Below are 17,696 nucleotides of genomic sequence, written 5' to 3'. Positions count from 1 at the left end.
TGCACATACTTGGCCAATAAACTTCTTCATTCATAATTAATTAATTCATCCATTAAACAAATAAAATACAACAGCGGCCAAACGATGTTCCCAACTGCAGGAACTATCTTTAAAGTAGTGGGGAGGTGTCCGACTGCCCCATGGCTACAGATATGCATGGAGGCAAGAATTATTTCTTATCATTGCTGGAGATGGCTGGCATCTTCTTTCATTATGATAGCACAAAATGAATTCTGTAGCATTCCGAAGAACACAGTGAGGTCAGGAGAAACCTGCTTTATTTGTTACGTAATGCACAAATGCATCAAGACTTTCTTTAAAAAAACACTATAAAATGCCTTTAGGTTTTGGGGCCAGTCGCAGCCAGCTGGTACTGTGAGCAGTCGGCTGTGGGCAGCTTGACCCACATTTTACACTTTCACTTGGGTACAGAATGAATGAGAAGATGGTGGTACTGTTGATTGTCTGCTCCTCAACAGGGACAAGGAGGGCTGATATTAGGAAGACCTCTCCATCCGGTTCCTTCCACGGATGGCTGACCTGCTGAGTTCTACCGGCACTTTGGAGAGGAATGGACAGGCGACGCGTTGGATTGGGACCCTTCTTTGGACTGATGGAGTCGGGGGGGAAAGCAGGAACAAAGAGATGGGGTCGGGACAGACTCCAGGACTTGATTAGGAGGTGAAGGGGAGGGTGTCTCCTTATTCATTCATTCATTCATGGAGCTATCTAGTGTACGGGGTGATCACTGGTGGGCGAGGACTAAGTGGGCCGAAGGGCCTGTTTCTGCAAGTATCTCTAAAATCTTCACAATACCCAGTAACTTGGCCTCCACCGCCGTCTGTGGTAATGAATTCCACAGATTCACTACCCTCCGGCTAAAGAAATTCCTCCTCATCTCCTTTCTAAAGGTATGGGTGGGAAAGGCAGAGAGGATTAGCCCCGACAGGCTGAGTGCCGCTGCCATTCCTCCCCAGACAACAACTGAAGGGAAAAACATAGAAACATATTCCAACCCCCCGAACCCCTCAGGGAATGCCCCTGATAATCTATATGCTGTTAGCTGGTATAGTTAATTAGAGATATTGATATTTTGTTTCAGATGGTTACTTTTGATGTTGTTTTAGCTAATATAAAATGAAAGCTTCTGTATTGTAGCACCCTCAACCCCCCCACTCAATCCCCCTTATCCCCCCCTCCTCCACCCACTGACCCACTCCATCCCCCCCACCCACCCCCACTTGCCCCTCCCCAACCCCACTCCCCCCAGCCCTGCCTCCACCCCCATTTCCCCCTCCCCACCGCTATTCCCTACTCCCCTCACCCCCACCTTCCTCCCCATTAGTTAAAGGTCCAAGGGGAGGAGGAGCCCATTAGTTAAAGGTCGGGGGGGGGGGGAGTGAGAGCGAGCTGATCTTTTGAAGACGTGCGGGTCGCATTGTGACGTCAAACGCTGAATATCGGCCGGGGGAAGGGAAGCGCAAGCTCATCTCACGGGCGGACAAGGAACTGCAGATGCTGGTTTACAAAAAAGGACACAAAATGCTGGAGTAACTGAGCGGGACAGGCAGCATCTATGGAGAGAAGGAATGGGTGACGTTTCGTTTCGAGACTGAAGAGGGTCTTGACTCAAAACATTACCCATTCCTTCCAGCATTTTGTGTTTACCTAAACAGTGCCCATCCACGGCGCAGTGTGCCAGCAGGCTAGAGGAGCGGGCAAAGGCCTTGCCACACAGCGGGCAGGTGAAGGGGCGCTCGCCGCTGTGAGTTTGCCGGTGCTGCCACAGGCTGGACATGTGGGTGAAACCCTCGCCACACACAGAGCAGTCAAAGGGTCTCTCTCCGGTGTGTATCCACTGGTGCACCCGCAGCCCCCGTGCACTCTTGAAATGCTTGCCGCGGTGGGAAGAGCCACTCGCCAGCGTGGGCCCGCTGGTGCTGCTGCAGCTCCCGCGAGCTGCCAAACGTCTCACCGCAGTACTGGCAGTCGCAGGGCTGGCCACTGGTGTGCACGCGCTGGTGAGACAGGACGTGCGAGGCCGCGGCAAAGCGATCGCCACTGGGGATGAGACGGTCGTCGGCGTGAACCCGCTGGTGCCTCAGCAGGCTGGAGGAGCGGGTGAAGCCCTTGCCGCACTGGGCGCAGGTGAAGGGGCGCTCTCCGGTGTGGATGTGCTGATGCGCCAGCAGGCTGTTGGAGCGGGTGAAGCGCTTGCCGCACTGGGTACAGATGAAGGGACGCTCTCTGGTGTGAGTGCGCTGGTGCTCCAGCAGGCTGTTTGAGCGGGTGAAGCCCTTGCCGCAGTCGCTGCAGGTGAAGGGGCGATCCCCGCTGTGGTTGCGCTGGTGCTCCAGCAAGCTTTTGGAGCGGGTGAAGCTCTCGCCGCAGTCGCTGCAGGTGTACGGCCGCTCCCCGGTGTGCAGGCGCTGGTGCATCAACAGGTCCGGCGATGACTTGAAGCCCTTGCCACAGTTGGAGCAGGTGAAGGGCCGCTCACCGCTGTGCACCCGCTGGTGCCGCCTTAGCCCTGATGACCGGGCAAAGCTCTTGCCGCAGGTGGAGCAGCCAAAGGGCTTCTCACCCGTGTGCACCCGCTGGTGGATCTCCAGCAGGCATGGATGATGCCAGGCCTTGCCACACGCATTGCACTCATAATGCTGCTCCTTGTTGGGCCCCATCATGTTGTCCTCCACCGAAGCTCAGCCCACACACCGAGCAGATGGGAGGCTCACCGGCACCCTGGCCGCCCTCAATGGCCGCTCATGTCCCCGTCTCTCCGTTCACAGCAAAGGCTCCTAAACCCTGCAGGAGGGGAACACAGGGGGTTTGTAAGCTGGCAAACAGGACATTGCTAAATCTTAGTTTGTTTATAATCACAAAACATTGTGAATAAGAGTGGACATAAAATGCTGGAATAACTCAGCGGGTAAGGCAGCATCTCAGGAGAGAAGGAATGACAATAGACAATAGGTGCAGGAGTAGGCCATTCGGCTTTTCGAGCCAGCACCACTATTCAATGTGATCATGGCTGATCATTCTCAATCAGTACCCCATTCCTGCCTTCTCCCCATACCCCCTGACTCCGCTATCCTTAAGAGCTCTATCTAGCTCTCTCTTGAATGCATTCAGAGAATTGGCCTCCACTGCCAGGCAGTGAATTCCACAGATTTACAACTCTCTGACTGAAAAAGTTTTTCCTCGTCTCCATTCTAAATGGCCTACACCTTATTCTTAAACTGTGGCCCTGGTTCTGGACTCCCCCAACATTGGGAACATGTTCAGAATAACCTTTATTGTCATCCAAAAAAACAAGTCTTTTGGACAAGATTTCGTCACCCACAGTCCAATAATAAGAGCAATAAAAATAAGCAATAAAACACACAATCACAAACCAACACGAAACAAAAAAAAAGAAACATCAATCACAGTGAGTCTCCTCCAGTCACCTCCTCACTGTGATGGAAGGCTAGAATGTATTTTCTCTTCCCCTGCCGTCTTCTCCCGCGGCAGGCTGTTGAAGTTGCCACGTTCCAAGCCGCGCCGGACGGTGAAAGGTCCGCAGCGGGCCAACCCAGAGTGCAAAGCACCGCGATCCGGGGCAGGTGAAGACGCTGCCGCTGCCGGAGCTCCCGATGTCGGCCCCCCCCCAGGGCAAGGCCTGCGAGCTTCCGACGTCCACGAGGCCCGCGGCCGAAGAAGCCTCCGGAGCCTCCGAAGGCGAGTCGCAGCCGCTCCCGCGGCGGCACCACAGCGTCCGAAGGCAGCAAGCCTTTCCTGCCTCTAACACGTCCAACCCCTTAATAATCTTAACCAAGCGCAGGCTCGGCGATCGCTTCGCTGAACACCTGCGCTCGGTCCGCATTAACCAAACTGATCTCCCGGTGGCCGAGCACTTCAACTCCCCCTCCCATTCCGACCTTTCTGTCATGGGCCTCCTCCAGTGCCATAGTGAGGCCCACCGGAAATTGGAGGAACAGCACCTCACATTTCGCCTGAGCAGTTTGCAGCCCAGTGGTATGAACATCGACTTCTCCAACTTTAGATAGTTCCTCTGTCCCTCCCTTCCCCTCCTCCTTCCCAGATCTCCCTCTATCTTATATCCACCTATATCCTTCCTTTGTCCCACCCCCCTGACATCGGTCTGAAGAAGGGTCTCGACCCGAAACGTCACCCATTCCTTCTCTCCCGAGATGCTGCCTGACCTGCTGAGTTACTCCAGCATTTTGTGAATAAATCGATTTGTACCAGCATCTGCAGTTATTTTCTTATACCCCTTAATAATCTTATATGTTTCGATAAGGTCCCCTCTCATTCTTCTAAATTCCAGTGTATACAAGATGGGTGACGTTTCAGGGCGAGACCCTTCTTCAGACCCGAAACATCACCCATTCTTTCTCTCCTGAGATGCAGCCTGTCCCGCTGAGTTACTCCAGCAGTTTGTACTCCAGCAGTTTGTGATTTAAATCGGCATCTGCAGTTTTTTTTCCTACACATTGTGAATAAAGGACTTGATGTCAAGTCAAGTCAAGTTTATTTGTCACATACACATACAAGATGTGCAGTGAAATGAAAGGTCACCCACAGTCCAGCAATAAGAGCAATAAAAATAAGCAATTTCACACACAATCACAAACGAACACAATCACAAAACAAAAAAAAGAAACATCCATCACAGTGAGTCTCCTCCAGTCACCTCCTCACTGTGATGGGAGGCCAGAATGTCTTTCTCTTCCCCTCCCGTCTTCTCCCGCGGTCAGGCTGTTGAAGTTGCCACGTTCCAGGCCGCGCCGGACGGTGTTTTTTTTTTAACATGTGCATCAAGTCCTTTATTCACAATGTTTTCAGCAGTATATTAGCTTCTATCCAAACATGCATGTTCCTTATATTCCAAACGACAGTTCCAAAATAGGCCAGTACCAGTCAGAATAAGACATCACGTTTGACACACACATCACAGCCATTATCTGGTCATCGATTATTACCGCTCTATTATCTTTGCGCTGCAGCTTCCGGGCCCCGTGATTGGCCGGCAGCACCATGGCAACCGTTTTAAGGGCTCCGATTGACGGAGGGTGCTGTCTGTCCGAGGGGCGGTGCTGCTTCTCGACCTATAGGACGCGCACACATGCGCCGGGGGCGGGGACGTAGCTCTGATTGGTCGGACGCCGGGAGGAGGCGGTACCTGGTCAATTGTCACGCTGCGGCCGGGGAAGCTCAGGCCGACAGGGACGATGCCTCCGCTCGCTCAGCGCCGGGAGCTCAGGTGTGGAACAGCCGCTGCCGTCGTCGCCGCCGCCGTCTGGCCCCGCGTCCTTTCCGCCACTCCCTACGTCCCTTCCCGAGGGTGATCCTGCGGCCGGCGACCCGAGGAGTGGGATGTGAGTGAATGGGGGAGGGAAGGAGGTCTGGGCGCCCACTGGTCTTACGAGTGCAACGCCCCCTGGTGGCGGGAAGCCGCGGTGCAGCGTATCTGGTCAGTCGACCGCAGCGCCCCCTGGCGGCGGGAGGGTTGAGTTTAGTTTATTGTCATGTGTACCGAGGCGCAGTGAAAAGTTTTTTTGTTGCGTGCTAACCAGTCAGCAAAAGGCAACACTCGATTACAATCGATCTGTCCGCAGTGTTCGGATACGGGATAAAGGGAATTATGCTGAGTGCAAGACTTGTGTGACTCCAGCGCGGAGACAAGATTTCTCCCTGTGCAAGGTCATAAGTGACAGGAGCAGAATTAGGCCATTGGAAAGGATTGGATAGGGTAGATACAGGAAAAATGTTCCCAATGTTGGGGGAGTCCAGAACCAGGGTCACAATTTAAGAATGAGGGCTCTGCCTTTTCGAACTGAGACGAGGAAAATCTTTTTCACCCAGAGTTGTGAATCTGTGGAATTCTCTGCCACAGAAGGCAGTGGAGGCCGATTCACTGGATGTTTTCAACAGCAAGTTAGATTTAGCTCTTAGGACTAACGGAATCAAGGGATATGGGGAGAAAGCAGGAACGAGGTACTGATTGTGGATGATCAACCATGATCATATTGAATGGCGGTACTGGCTCAAAAAGCCGAATGGCCTACTCATAACCAAGTATTATAAGAAAATAACTGCAGATGCTGGTACAAATCGATTTCTGCCTGACCTGCTGAGTTACTCCAGCATTTTGTGAATAAATCATAACCAAGTATGTTTTGCAACATACGAGGATTTTGATTCCTCCACATTGCTCACTGTGATGGAAGGCGAAAAAAAATGTTCAATCCCTTCCCTTCTTTGTCCTCCTGTGGTTGGGGCACTTGAACCTTCCGTTGTCGAGGCAATATTGGCTCCCGTAACTTGCGGTTGGGCCCTGCGCGTCGGGGCGATCAACCTCCCGAATCGGTGGATCTCAGCTCCCTGCGATGGGTGCTTGGTCCCCAGGTTGGGGCTGGTCGAACCTCCTGTGACTTGAAGCTTCCCGACATCATTCTCTACCTGAGACTGCGAGCTCCTCAGTGTTTAAATCTGCAGGCCGACTCCCCCACTTCACCCCTCACCCCCCTGACCCTCTCACCCCCACCCTCCCCCAGACCCCATTCCCCTTCACACCCCTCCACCCTCTCCTTCCCCGCCCGACCCCTACCCTCCCTCCTCAGGCACTGACCCCACATCCCCACCTCCCCCCTTACCCCCTCACTCCCCCTTTCACACCTTCCTCCCCCCACCTCCACTGACCCCCTTCAAGCACTAGTGATCTTCACGTGCTAGTAATGTCCAGTTTGCCAGCTTGTTGACCCTCTGTGTTCCCCTCCTGCAGGGTTTAGGAGCCGTTGCTGTGGACGTTGAGAAGGGGACGTGGGCCGCCATTGAGGGCAGCCAGAGTGCCTGTGAGCCCCCCCCCCCCCATCTGCTCGGTGTGCGGGCTGAGCTTCGGTGGAGGACCACATGACGGGGACCAACAAGGAGAAGCATTATAAGTGCGACGTGTGTGGCAAGGCCTGGCAGCACCTGTGCCGGCTAGAGAGCCACCGGCGGGTCCACACGGGAGAACGCCCCTTCGGGTGCTCGGAGTGCGGCAAGAAATTCACTTGGTATGGGAGCCTGCTGCGGCACAACAGCGTGCACTCCGACGAGAGGCCCTTTGGCTGCTCCGACTGTGGCAAGAGCTTCAAGATGGCGCAGGAGCTGAAGATCCACTGGCAGATGCACACGGGCAAGAAGCCCTTCACCTGCTCCACCTGCGGCAAGGGCTTTGCCCGGTCGTCGGCGCTACAGCAGCACCGGCCGGTGCACAGCAGTGAGAGGCCCTTCACCTGCAGCGACTGCGGCAAGGGCTTCACCCAGTCCTCCAAGCTGCGGGAGCACCAGCACATCCACACCGGCGAGCGCCCCTTCACCTGCGCCCGGTGCGGCAAGGGCTTCACCAGCTCCTCCAAGGTGCTGAGCCACCAACGGGTGCACCGTGGTGAGCGACCCTTCACCTGCTCCGACTGCAGCAAGGGCTTCAAGTCATCGCTGGACCTGATGATGCACCAGCGCCTGCACACCGGGGAGCGGCCGTATACCTGCAGCGACTGCGGCAAGTGCTTCACCCGCTCCAACAGCCTGCTGGCACACCAGCGCATCCACACCGGCGAGCGCCCCTACATCTGTGCCCAATGCGGCAAGGGCTTCACCCTCTCCTCCAACCTGCTGAGGCACCAGCGGGTTCATGCCGGCGACCGTCCCATCCCCAGCCCAGTGAATGGAGAGAGCTTTGCCATGGCCTCCCACCAGCGCATGCACACCAGTGGCCAGCCCTACGATTGCCAGTACCGCGGTGAGGTGTTAGACAGCTCGCAGGGGCTGTGGCAGCACCAGCGGGCCCACGCCGGCGAACAGCTCATCCCACCACGGCAAGCGTTTCAAGAGTGATCCATATCCCTCCATTCCCTGTATATCCATGTGCCTGTCTAAAAGCCTCTTAAACACCCAGTGGTACAGCGGCAGAGTTTCTGCCTCACTGCGCCAGAAACCCGGGTTCCATCCTGACTACAGGTGCTGTCTGTACGGAGTTTGCACGTTCTCCCCATGACCTGCGTTGGTTTACTCCGGGTGCTCCAGTTTCCTTCTACATTCCAAAGACGTGCAGGTTTGTACGATAATTGACATGGTATAAATGTAAATTGTCCTCAGTGGGTAGGATAGTGTTAGTGCTTGGGGATTGCTGGTCGGCACAGACTCGGTGGGCCGAAGGGCCTGTTCCATCGCTGTATCACGAAAGTCTAAAGCGCACGGGGGCTGCGGGAGCACCAGCGGATACACACTGGAGAGAGACCCTTTGTGTGCGCCGAGTGTGGCAAGGGTTTCACCCGCATGTCCAACCTGTGGCAGCGTACCCACTGCAGTGATCGGCCCTTCCCTTGCCTGTCTTGTGGTAAGGGCTTCACCCGCCTGGACCACCTGCTGGAGTACCGGTGGATCCACACCGGCGAGCACCCCTTCACCTGCCCGCTTTGTGGCAAGGCCTTTGCCCGCTCCTCCCACGGAGCAGCACACCGCGCAGTGGACAGGCGCTGTTTAGATAGACACAAAATGGTGCAAAGAATGGGTAATGTTTCGGGTCGAGACCCTCTTCTCACCAGAGATGTTGCCTATCCTGCTGAGTTACTCCAGCAATTTGTGTACAGTTTTGTAAACCAGCATCTGCAGTTCCTTGTTTTTAAACCATTCTGGGTAAACCCTCTCGGCACTTTCCCCAAAGCCTCCACATCAGTCCTGTGGCCCCATTCTTAGTCATGTGTGTGACCAAAAATATAAAAAATTGTGGAATACATCTCTTCTAATTCTGAAAACATTACAGGTATATTGTTTTGTACTGTATATATGACTTATATATGAAAGTTTATCAAGTAAAATGTTTATGTTATGCTAACAATGTTTGTTTAGGGTCAGAGGTCAAGTATGACTGGTCACGTGTGTGACCTCACATGGAAGCATTTTTTTCATGTTTTATCTGACAAACTGTGAATTTTAAAAAGCTAGAATGTTTATATCTTTAGTAGACATGCATTATAGGTCTGTAGGTAGGAAAATTGCAATGAATAAAATTAATCTCCTACAAGAATTTTTAATGTATTACTTTAGGTGACGACGTCTGGTCACGTGTGTGACATTTTTGACAAGTCACGTGTGTGGCATGACATGCATGGAGGAAATATGTACAGCTATGGCAACATGTGGGTAGAGTACCTGGTAGTACCAGGTACTAAAAAAGGTACACTGCACATCATGCAGTGTAGTACCAGGTACTAAAAAAGACATAAGTATCTTTAGTTATTGCTGTTCATGATTTTAACTGATTAAGACAAAAGAAGAAAGGTGTTGTTATTGTTTCAAAGTTTATTCATAACAAGAAAGAAAATGTATGACTCTCATACCAAGTTTGACATGAAGTTTCCAAAGACTTTCTTTGCCAGGTTGCTGATTACCTCCTTTTTCCTGGGTGACCTGGGTAGAAACTTTTTAGTTTTCCTTAGTTGCTCTTCCTGGACTCTGTGGACTCTTGTCCGCTTTCTGTGCAGCTTCTGATAATTCTGTTTTGAGTTTGTTTTCATGTGACTTTTGCTTTCTTTCCACTAGTTGACTCTCCTGAGAAGAAAAGTCAGGATCATGTTGTTTCCTTTTTGCTGGAAGTCTCCTCATTTTCTCTGCTGAAGTCATTGGTCTTTTGGTTGCAGGAGCCTGTTCATCCACGTTGTCTGTAATTCAATCACATTCATGTAAAAGCAGTACTAAAGTACAGCAGTTCCTAAAATACTCCAGAATATTATATTAACACAACATCATGCAGTGTAGTCATAGTCATTTTTGACGACCATGAATATCAAATGATGTACATGTACTGTTTATTTTTACGTTGGTTCAATGAATGTGTTACCCTTAAAAGAAATTAAGGTACCTACATGTACACATACATTCTAATCTGAGTTAATTACTGAGAAGTCTATTTGAACGGTGTAAATTAATTTATCTTGACATTTCATGCAAACTCTGACGTCTTTAAATATCTCATTCAACAATTTCTTATATGAGAATGCATATCACATTGCACATGATTTACATATAATCATCGAACAAATTCCTTATAATTAACTATATTATCATTTTAAATCAACTGCATGTGTAAAATGCTCACCTTCATTTTTCAGCTCAGAAATGTCCAGCAGCAGTGAAGATTTTGTACAGGTGCATCCAGTTGTCCAGCAGACACATGAACAGCTCATACAGTGTACTTTGTATGGTATTTTGGTAATATGTGTTAACCAAGTGTGGGCCAAGTGCTAGACACTGGCATAACATACAATGACTCCATTGTTTCTAAGATCACATTCCTGCAACGACTGAGTGACAATAGACAATAGGTGCAGGAGTAGGCCATTCGGCCCTTCGAGCCAGCACCGCCATTCAATGTGATCATGGCTGATCATTCTCAATCAGTACCCCGTTCCTGCTTTCTCCCCATACCCCCTGACTCCGCTATCCTTAAGAGCTCTATCTAGCTCTCTCTTGAATGTATTCAGAGAATTGGCCTCCACTGCCCTCTGAGGCAGAGAATTCCACAGATTCACAACTCTCTAACTGAAAAAGTTTTTCCTCATCTCTGTTCTAAATGGCCTACCCCTTATTCTTAAACTGTGGCCCCTGGTTCTGGACTCCCCCAACATTGGGAAAATGTTTCCTGCCTCTAACGTGTCCAACCCCTTAATAATCTTATACGTTTCGATAAGATCCCCTCTCATCCTTCTAAATTCCAGTGTATAAAAGCCTAGTCGCTCCAGTCTTTCAACATATGACAGTCCCGCCATTCCGGGAATTAACCTAGTAAACCTACGCTGCACGCCCTCAATAGCAAGAATAGCAAGAGTGGGCTGCACTATTACATTTATGGGTAATCTAGTCAGGAAGAGGAGCAATCGTGGGTATAAACAGAGTGCATTCATGGATTGCCTTGTCACACATGTGACCATGAATGTTACACACGTGACCACTTGATGGCCAATGAATTAGTTCTTTATTAATTAAAAATTTCAGTTTAGTGAATTCATATTTGGTGAAAAGCAAGGCACAATATAGCTAGCTATTGACGTGAAAAATGAATATTATCAAAGCTATGATTTTCAGATGGCATTAAACGTTTCGGCCACGTGTGTGACATTTAAAGTTAATTAAACTTCTTAATTAATTATTTCATTATAATTGAACGAAAGCTGTTCTTTTTAAGTGAAATATTTTAAAATGGGCGTGGACCAGCATATTATAACATTAAAATACAGAAAGGAAGATATTAGATACAATTTTACAGTTGTCTAATAAAGGCAGAAAATACACGTTATTTTCATTGTAATATACACCTATGTAAATTTATGCAAGTGAGCATGAATGGGGTCTTAATTCAAAAATTATATTATTCACGTAAGTTTGGACAATGCTCTTTATGAATATACAACAAAAAAATTAAAAGAAAAAACGTAATTTTTTTCAAACTTGGTTCACTTTCAAAGAATGGCCCCTCTCTCGTTTCACTTTCCTGCGACTCTCAGACTGAAGAAAGGTCTCAACCCGAAGTGTCGCCCATTGCTTCTCTCCTGAGATGCTGCCTGTCCCGCTGAGTTACTCCAGCATTTGTACGGTCTGGACCCCTGAGGTTTTGTCTCAGGTTTGCAGTTTTTGGGAGGGATGGGCAGGCATGGCTGCTCATTGGCCAGCCGCGCCATGGCAACCGTTCCTAGAGCAGGAATGTGCGCTCCGATTGGCGGAGGGCGCTGTCTGTCCGAGGGGCGGAACTGCGGCTCGACCTATAGGACGCGCTCACAAGCGCTGGTTGGCGGGGACGTGGTTATGATTGGTCCGTCGCTAGGAGGGGCGGTACTTGGGCCTTTGTGACGTCGGGGCCGGGAGCCGGGACTCGCTTCCATTGGCCGCTGGGGCTGCCCGTCAGTGGAGATGGGGGCGGGACTCGCTCCCTTTGGTCGCTGGTGCTGGGAGCTCAGGTGGGGAACAGCCACCGCCGTCGTTTCTTGTATCTTGTAGTCATCACCTCCGAAGAGTCCACCAGGGACTATACTGGAAGTTGACGAGAGTGGGTCTGGTCTAGCGGGGGCTTTGCCGTCTGTGGGCGCGGATAAAGGTCTTGAAGGTTGCGTAGGTGGGCATGTCAACAGAGAATTGTGGGAGGGTATTCCAGAGGGAAATTGCTTCAGGGAAAAAAGACTCTGGATGTATGATGAAAAAAGACTTGTTGAATTACAAGTTGCTTGTTGCGGCTTCTTCTGGATCTTGTTGTTTTCTCTTTGATGTATAAGTCAGCGTCGAGGTCGATGTCATTGTTGATGATCTTGTGAAGGGGAGTCAATCTGAGCATCTGGTGTCTGGTTTCAAGGGAGTCCCAGTTTAAGTCGGTGAGCATTTTGGTTACACTAGATTGTCGTCTGAAGTCGCCGTACACAAACGGGCTGCTCTTCATTGAACATTTTGAAGAACATCTTTATTTTTCTTGGTACCGGGGTTCCAAGCAGTGGAGGCATACTCCAAGTGAGGTTGGACTATTATTTGGTAGCCTCCATGCTTCCAGTAAAGTGCTTCTCTTTTATTGGAAGTCTTGTCACCTTTACTTCTATCTTCAGCGCCATCAGAGGAGTTGTTGGCGAGAGATCGCCTTCCCTCACTAGGATGTTCTGAAGCTGGTCTGTGATGTCTTGAACCCTGGCACCAGATAGGCAACAAACCATCCTCATGTCCCACCTGCCGCCACAGAATCTACTGTCCGTACCTCGGACAATGGAGTCACCCACTACTATGGCTCTTCCTGACTTCGGTCTCCCCGGTCGAGTCTCCTTGCCTGGATTAGAGCCGCCAACTTGTCCGCCGCTCGGACTGGAAGCGTCTTCTGTCCCGACAGCTCCCAAGAGGGTGTACCTGTTTGCAATAGGCACAGCCACTGGGGTCTCCTGTAGTCCACGTTCACTCCCCCTTGAAACGGTCTCCCACCTTCGCTCGACCTGGACCCTTGGCGTGACAGCCTCACAGTAGCTCCTGTCCAGGAAACTCTCGCATTCCCGGATGGCCCTGAGTCCATCCAGCTCCTTTTCTAACTCCACCCCGCGTCCATTCAAGGGCTGCAAATGGACACAGTTCTTGCAAGTGCAGCTCCCAGAAGCTCCAGCGGTGTCCCTACCTTCCTACATTCTGCAGGAAACACACTGCACCAACTTAACGGTTATTACTTTATTGTCTAAAAACAAATCAGGCTCAAAAACAACTGTAACCTCCTCACCTCAGCCTCCTCGCCAAAGACTTGCAGCCATGTGGGAAAAACCCTTGTCACACTCAGCGCACTCAAAGGGTCCCTCCAGTGTGTATCCGCTGGTGCTCCTGCAGCCCCCGTGCCCTCTTGAAACACTTGCCGTGGTGAGAAGTGCCGGTCGCCGGTGTGGGCCCGCTGGTGCTGCCACAGCCCCCGTGAGCTGTCAAATGCCTCACCGCAGTACTGGCAGTCATAGGGCTGGCCACCGGTGTGTACTTACTGGTGAGGCAGGGTGTGGGAGGCCACGGCAAAGTGCTCGCCACTCACCGGTTCAGGGATGGGATGGTCGCCGGCGTGCACCTGCTGGTGCCTCAGCAGGTGGGTGGAGCGGGAGAAGCCCTTGCCGCACTGGGCGCAGGTGAAGGGGCGCTCGCCGGTGTGCACTCGCTGGTGTCTCAGCAGGTTGGTGGAGCGGGAGAAGCCCTTGCCGCACTGGGTGCAGGTGAAGGGGCGCTCACTGCCATGCACCCGCTGGTGCCCCAACAGCCTGGAGGAGCTGGGGAACCCCTTGCCACACTGAGCACAGGTGAAGGGGCACTTGCCGGCGTGCACTCGCTGGTGCCTCAGCAGGTTGGTGGAGCGGGTGAAGCCCTTGCCGCACTGGGCGCAGGTGAAGGGGAGCTCGCCGGTGTGGATGCGCCGCTGGTGCTCCAGCAGGCTGTTGGAGTGGGTGAAATCCTTGCCGCAGTCGCTGCAGGTGTACGGCCGCTCCCCGGTGTGCAGGCGCTGGTGCACCTTCAACTCTGACTTCCACTTGAAGCCCTTACCGCATTCAGAGCAGGTGAAGGACCACTCACTAATGTGCACCCGCTGGTGCTTCAGCAGATGGGAGGAGCGGGTGAAGCCCTTGCCGCACTGGGCGCAGGTGTACGGCCGCTCCCCGGTGTGCAGGCGCTGGTGCACCTTCAACTCTGACTTCCACTTGAAGCCCTTACCGCATTCAGAGCAGGTGAAGGGCCGCTCATCGCTGTGCACCCGCTGGTGGCTCAGCAACCTGGAGGGGCTAATGTAGCCCTTGCCACACTGGGCACAGGTGAAGGGGCATTCACTGCCGTGCACCCGCTGGTGCCCCAGCAGCTTGGAGGAGCTGGGGAAGCTCTTGCCACACTGGGCACAGGTGAAGGGGCGCTCGACGGCATGTACCCGCTGGTGCTTCAATAGGTTTGTGGAGCGGGTGAAGCCCTTGCCGCACTGGGCGCAGGTGAAGGGGCGCTCGCCGGTGTGGAGGCTCCGCTGGTGCTCCAGCAGGCTGTTGGAGTGGGTGAAGTCCTTGCCGCAGTCGCTGCAGGTGTACGGCCGCTCCCCGGTGTGCAGGCGCTGGTGCACCTTCAAGTCCGGCATCCACTTGAAACCCTTGCCACATTCAGAGCAGGTGAAGGGCCGCTCATCGCTGTGCACCCGCTGGTGGCTCAGCAACCTGGAGGAGCTAATGTAGCCCTTGCCGCACTGGTCACAGGTGAAGGGGCATTCACTGCCGTGCACCCGCTGGTGTCCCAACAGCTGGGAGGAGTTGGGGAAGCCCTTGCCACACTGGGCACAGGTGAACGGGCGCTCGCCGGTGTGCATGCGCTGGTGGTGCAGCAGGCTTTCGGAGCGGGTGTAGCTCTTACCGCAGTCGCTGCAGGTGTACGGCCGCTCCCCGGTGTGTAGGCGCCGGTGCACCTTCAAGTTCGGCAGCAACCTGAACCCCTTGCCGCACTGGGCGCAGGTGAAGGGGCGCTCGCCGGTGTGGATCCGCTGGTGCTCCCGCAGCTTGCAGGACAGGGTGAAGCCCCTGCCGCAGTCGCTGCAGGTGAAGGGCCTCTCACCGCTGTGCACCCTCTGGTGCTGCTGTAGCGCCAACGACCGGGAAAAGCTCTTGCCGCAGGTGGAGCAGGTGAAGGGCTTCTCACCCGTGTGCACCCGCCGGTGCATCTTCCGCTCGTGCACCGTCTTGAAGCTCATGCTGCAATCGGAGCAGCCAAAGGGCCTCTCGAAGGAGTGCACGCGGTTGTGCCGCAGCAAGTTCCCGGAGTTGGTGAAGCTCTTGCCGCACTCCGAGCAGTCAAAGGGGCGTTCTCCCGTGTGCACCCGCCGGTGGATCTCCAACAAGCATGGGTGCTGCCAGACCTTGCCACACTCGCCGCACTCATAACGCTTCTTGTTGTGCTCCGCCATGTGGTCCTCCACCGAAGCTCATCCGCACACCGAGCAGATGGGGGGGGGGGGCTCACCGGCACCCTGGCCGCCCTCAATGGCTGCTCACGTCCCCGTTTCTCCGTCCACAGCTACAGCTCCTAAACGCTGCAGGAGGGGAACACAGGGGGTCAACAAGCTGGCAAACTGGACATTACTAACACATATTGGGGGCGTTTATGGCAGAGGAAACCGTTATATAATTCTGGGCAGCAGTGTGGCACAGCGGTACAGCCTCACCGCCACAGACCCGGGTTCCATCTTGAGTACAGGTGCTGTCTGTACGGAGTTTGTACGTTCGCCCCTTGACCTGCATGGGTTTTCTCAGGGGGCTCCAATATTTCAAAGACGTTCAGGTTTGTAGATTAATCGGCCTCTGTAAAATTGTTCCTAATGTGCGTGGGATGGTGCTAGTGTACGGGGTAATCGCTGGTTGGCGCGGACTCCGTGGGCCGAAATACCTGTTTCCGTGCTGCATCTCTAAACTAAACTAAACCAAAGAAGGGTCTCGACCCAAAACGTCACCCATTCCTTCTCTCCGCAGATGCTGCCTGCCCCGCTGAGTTACCCCAGCATCTTTTGTGTCGATCTTCTCCACTGATGCTACCTGAACGGCTGAGTTACTCCAGCTCTTCGTCATAGAGTTACAGAGTTATACAGCGTAGAAACAGGCCCTTCAGCCCAAATAGGCCCACACCGGTCAACAAGCCCGCAATTGGTCCATATCCCTCCAAACCTGTCCTACCCATGTACCTGTCTGTTTCCTAAATGTTGGGATGATCCCAGCCTCAACTACCTCCTCCGGCAGTTCGTTTCATACACCTGCCACCCTTTGCGTGAAAAAGTTAGTCCTCACATTCCTATTAAATCTTCTCCACTCTCACAATAAACGTATATCCTCTGGTTCTGAAGATTAATTCCTCTCCTGATTTTGTACACCTCTATAAGATCACCCCTCGCCAGTGTGAATGTGCCGCTGGTGCTTCAGCAGGCTGTCGGAGCGGGTGAAGGCCTTACCGCAGTCGCTGCAGGGGTACGGTTGCTCCCCGGTATGCAGGCGCCAGTGCACCTTCAACTCCGGCATCAACTTGAAGCCCTTGCTGCAGTCAGAGCAGGTGAAGGGCCGCTCATCACTGTGCACCCGCCGGTGGCTCAGCAGCTTGGAGGAGCTTGTGAAGCCCTTGCCGTACTGAGCGCAGGTGAAGGGGCGCTCGCCGGTGTGGATGCGCTGGTGCTCTAACAGGCTGTTGTAGCAGCTGAAGCCCTTGCCGCAGTTGCTGCAGGTGTAGGGGTGCTCCCGGGTGTGCACCCACTGGTGCTGCCACAGCCCCGACGACCGGGCAAAGCTCTTGCCGCAGGTGGAGCAGGTGAAGGGCCCCTCACCGCTCTGCACCCGCCGATGGATCTTCAGAACCTGCACCGTCTTGAAGGTTTTGCTGTAGTCGGAGCAGTCGACGGGGCGTTCTCCCATGTGCACCCTCCAGTGGGTCTCCAGCAGGGGGGAGAGGCAGTGGGGAGGGGGAATGGGTGGGTTAGGGGTGTGGGGTGAGGGGGAAATAGGGGAGGGTGGGGGTGAGGGGGAGAGTGGGGGTCACGTGTGCGGGGAAGGGGAAGGGCCGAGGGCGGGGAGGGGTTGAGTGGGGGGAGCGGGAGAGTTGGGGAGGGGGCGAGTGGGTGAGGGGATGAGTGGGGGAGGGGGTGAGTTGGTGAGTGTGGAGGGGGTAGTGTGGGGGGAGGTGAGTGGGGGTGTGTAAATCGGGTGGTGCGTGGAGGGGTGAGGGGATGAGTGTGGGGGGAGGGGAGGTGAGTGGTGGGGGGGTGAGTGGGGGGGTGCCGCACTGACCTGGGGGCGCCGAGCTTCGGGGGACCGCGTCGAGCCGCGCACACATCTGCCCGCCCTGCGCCGTGACGTCACCGCCAATCCGAGAGTGACAGCCGGCCCAGCCCCCTGCCATTCCGCTGTCACGTGTGCATCATGGGTCCACTCCATTATCTTTGCTCTGCAGCTTCTGGGGCCGGTGGCAAAGATAGAATGTAGGTGGCGGCAGGAAGATTAGTGGGAGAACTAGGAAGGAGAAGGGGATGGAGAGAGAAAGCAAAGGCTATCTGAGGCGAGCGGCGAGGCATGTGTTTTGCAGAAAAATATGAGGCAAAATCAGAATGGCGGAAATGAAATAAGCGGAAACTTTCCGCCAAATTCGGAAGC

At 53.5% G+C, this 17,696-nt stretch overlaps 2 protein-coding genes and 1 pseudogene across 5 annotated transcripts in view; 1 reads left to right on the top strand and 2 right to left on the bottom strand.

The window, feature by feature from the left end:
- Positions 1 to 1,686: 1,686 nt before the first annotated feature.
- The window catches only part of LOC144601040 (uncharacterized), a 17,602-nt pseudogene continuing 1,592 nt past the window's right edge, over positions 1,687 to 17,696 (bottom strand). The window contains exons 2-4 of the transcript XR_013548226.1: positions 17,334 to 17,555; positions 13,583 to 15,598; positions 1,687 to 2,660 (exon numbers count right to left, since the gene is read on the bottom strand). The product of XR_013548226.1 is annotated as an uncharacterized LOC144601040 (transcript). The remainder of the gene's footprint in view (positions 2,661 to 13,582; positions 15,599 to 17,333; positions 17,556 to 17,696) is intronic.
- On the top strand, positions 5,181 to 11,455 carry LOC144601022 (uncharacterized). The gene is made up of 2 exons (XM_078412945.1): positions 5,181 to 5,381; positions 6,788 to 11,455. The coding sequence occupies exon 2, from the start codon at positions 6,916 to 6,918 to the stop codon at positions 7,882 to 7,884; it is 969 nt and encodes a 322-aa protein (XP_078269071.1). The 5' UTR covers positions 5,181 to 5,381; positions 6,788 to 6,915; the 3' UTR covers positions 7,885 to 11,455.
- LOC144601026 (uncharacterized) overlaps positions 9,608 to 17,696 on the bottom strand; it is a 20,184-nt gene continuing 12,095 nt past the window's right edge. For 2 of the 3 annotated variants that reach the window (XM_078412953.1, XM_078412951.1), the window contains exon 3: positions 9,608 to 9,710. The gene's annotated coding sequence lies outside the window, so the exon portion shown is untranslated. Of the gene's footprint in view, positions 9,711 to 15,563; positions 15,599 to 17,696 lie in introns of those variants that run through there. The other variant, XM_078412952.1, reaches the window with a different exon arrangement.

The sequence above is a fragment of the Rhinoraja longicauda genome, chromosome 16, assembly GCF_053455715.1.
Source record: "Rhinoraja longicauda isolate Sanriku21f chromosome 16, sRhiLon1.1, whole genome shotgun sequence".
Lineage (NCBI taxonomy): Eukaryota > Metazoa > Chordata > Chondrichthyes > Rajiformes > Arhynchobatidae > Rhinoraja > Rhinoraja longicauda.
The sequence above is the reverse complement of the archived record's forward strand: the minus strand, read 5'-3'. Positions and strand labels throughout refer to the sequence as shown.

Excerpts from the sequence above, each read along its gene's own strand:
- LOC144601022 (XM_078412945.1), top strand. The coding sequence starts at position 6,916 with ATGACGGGGACCAACAAGGAGAAGCATTATAAGTGCGACGTGTGTGGC.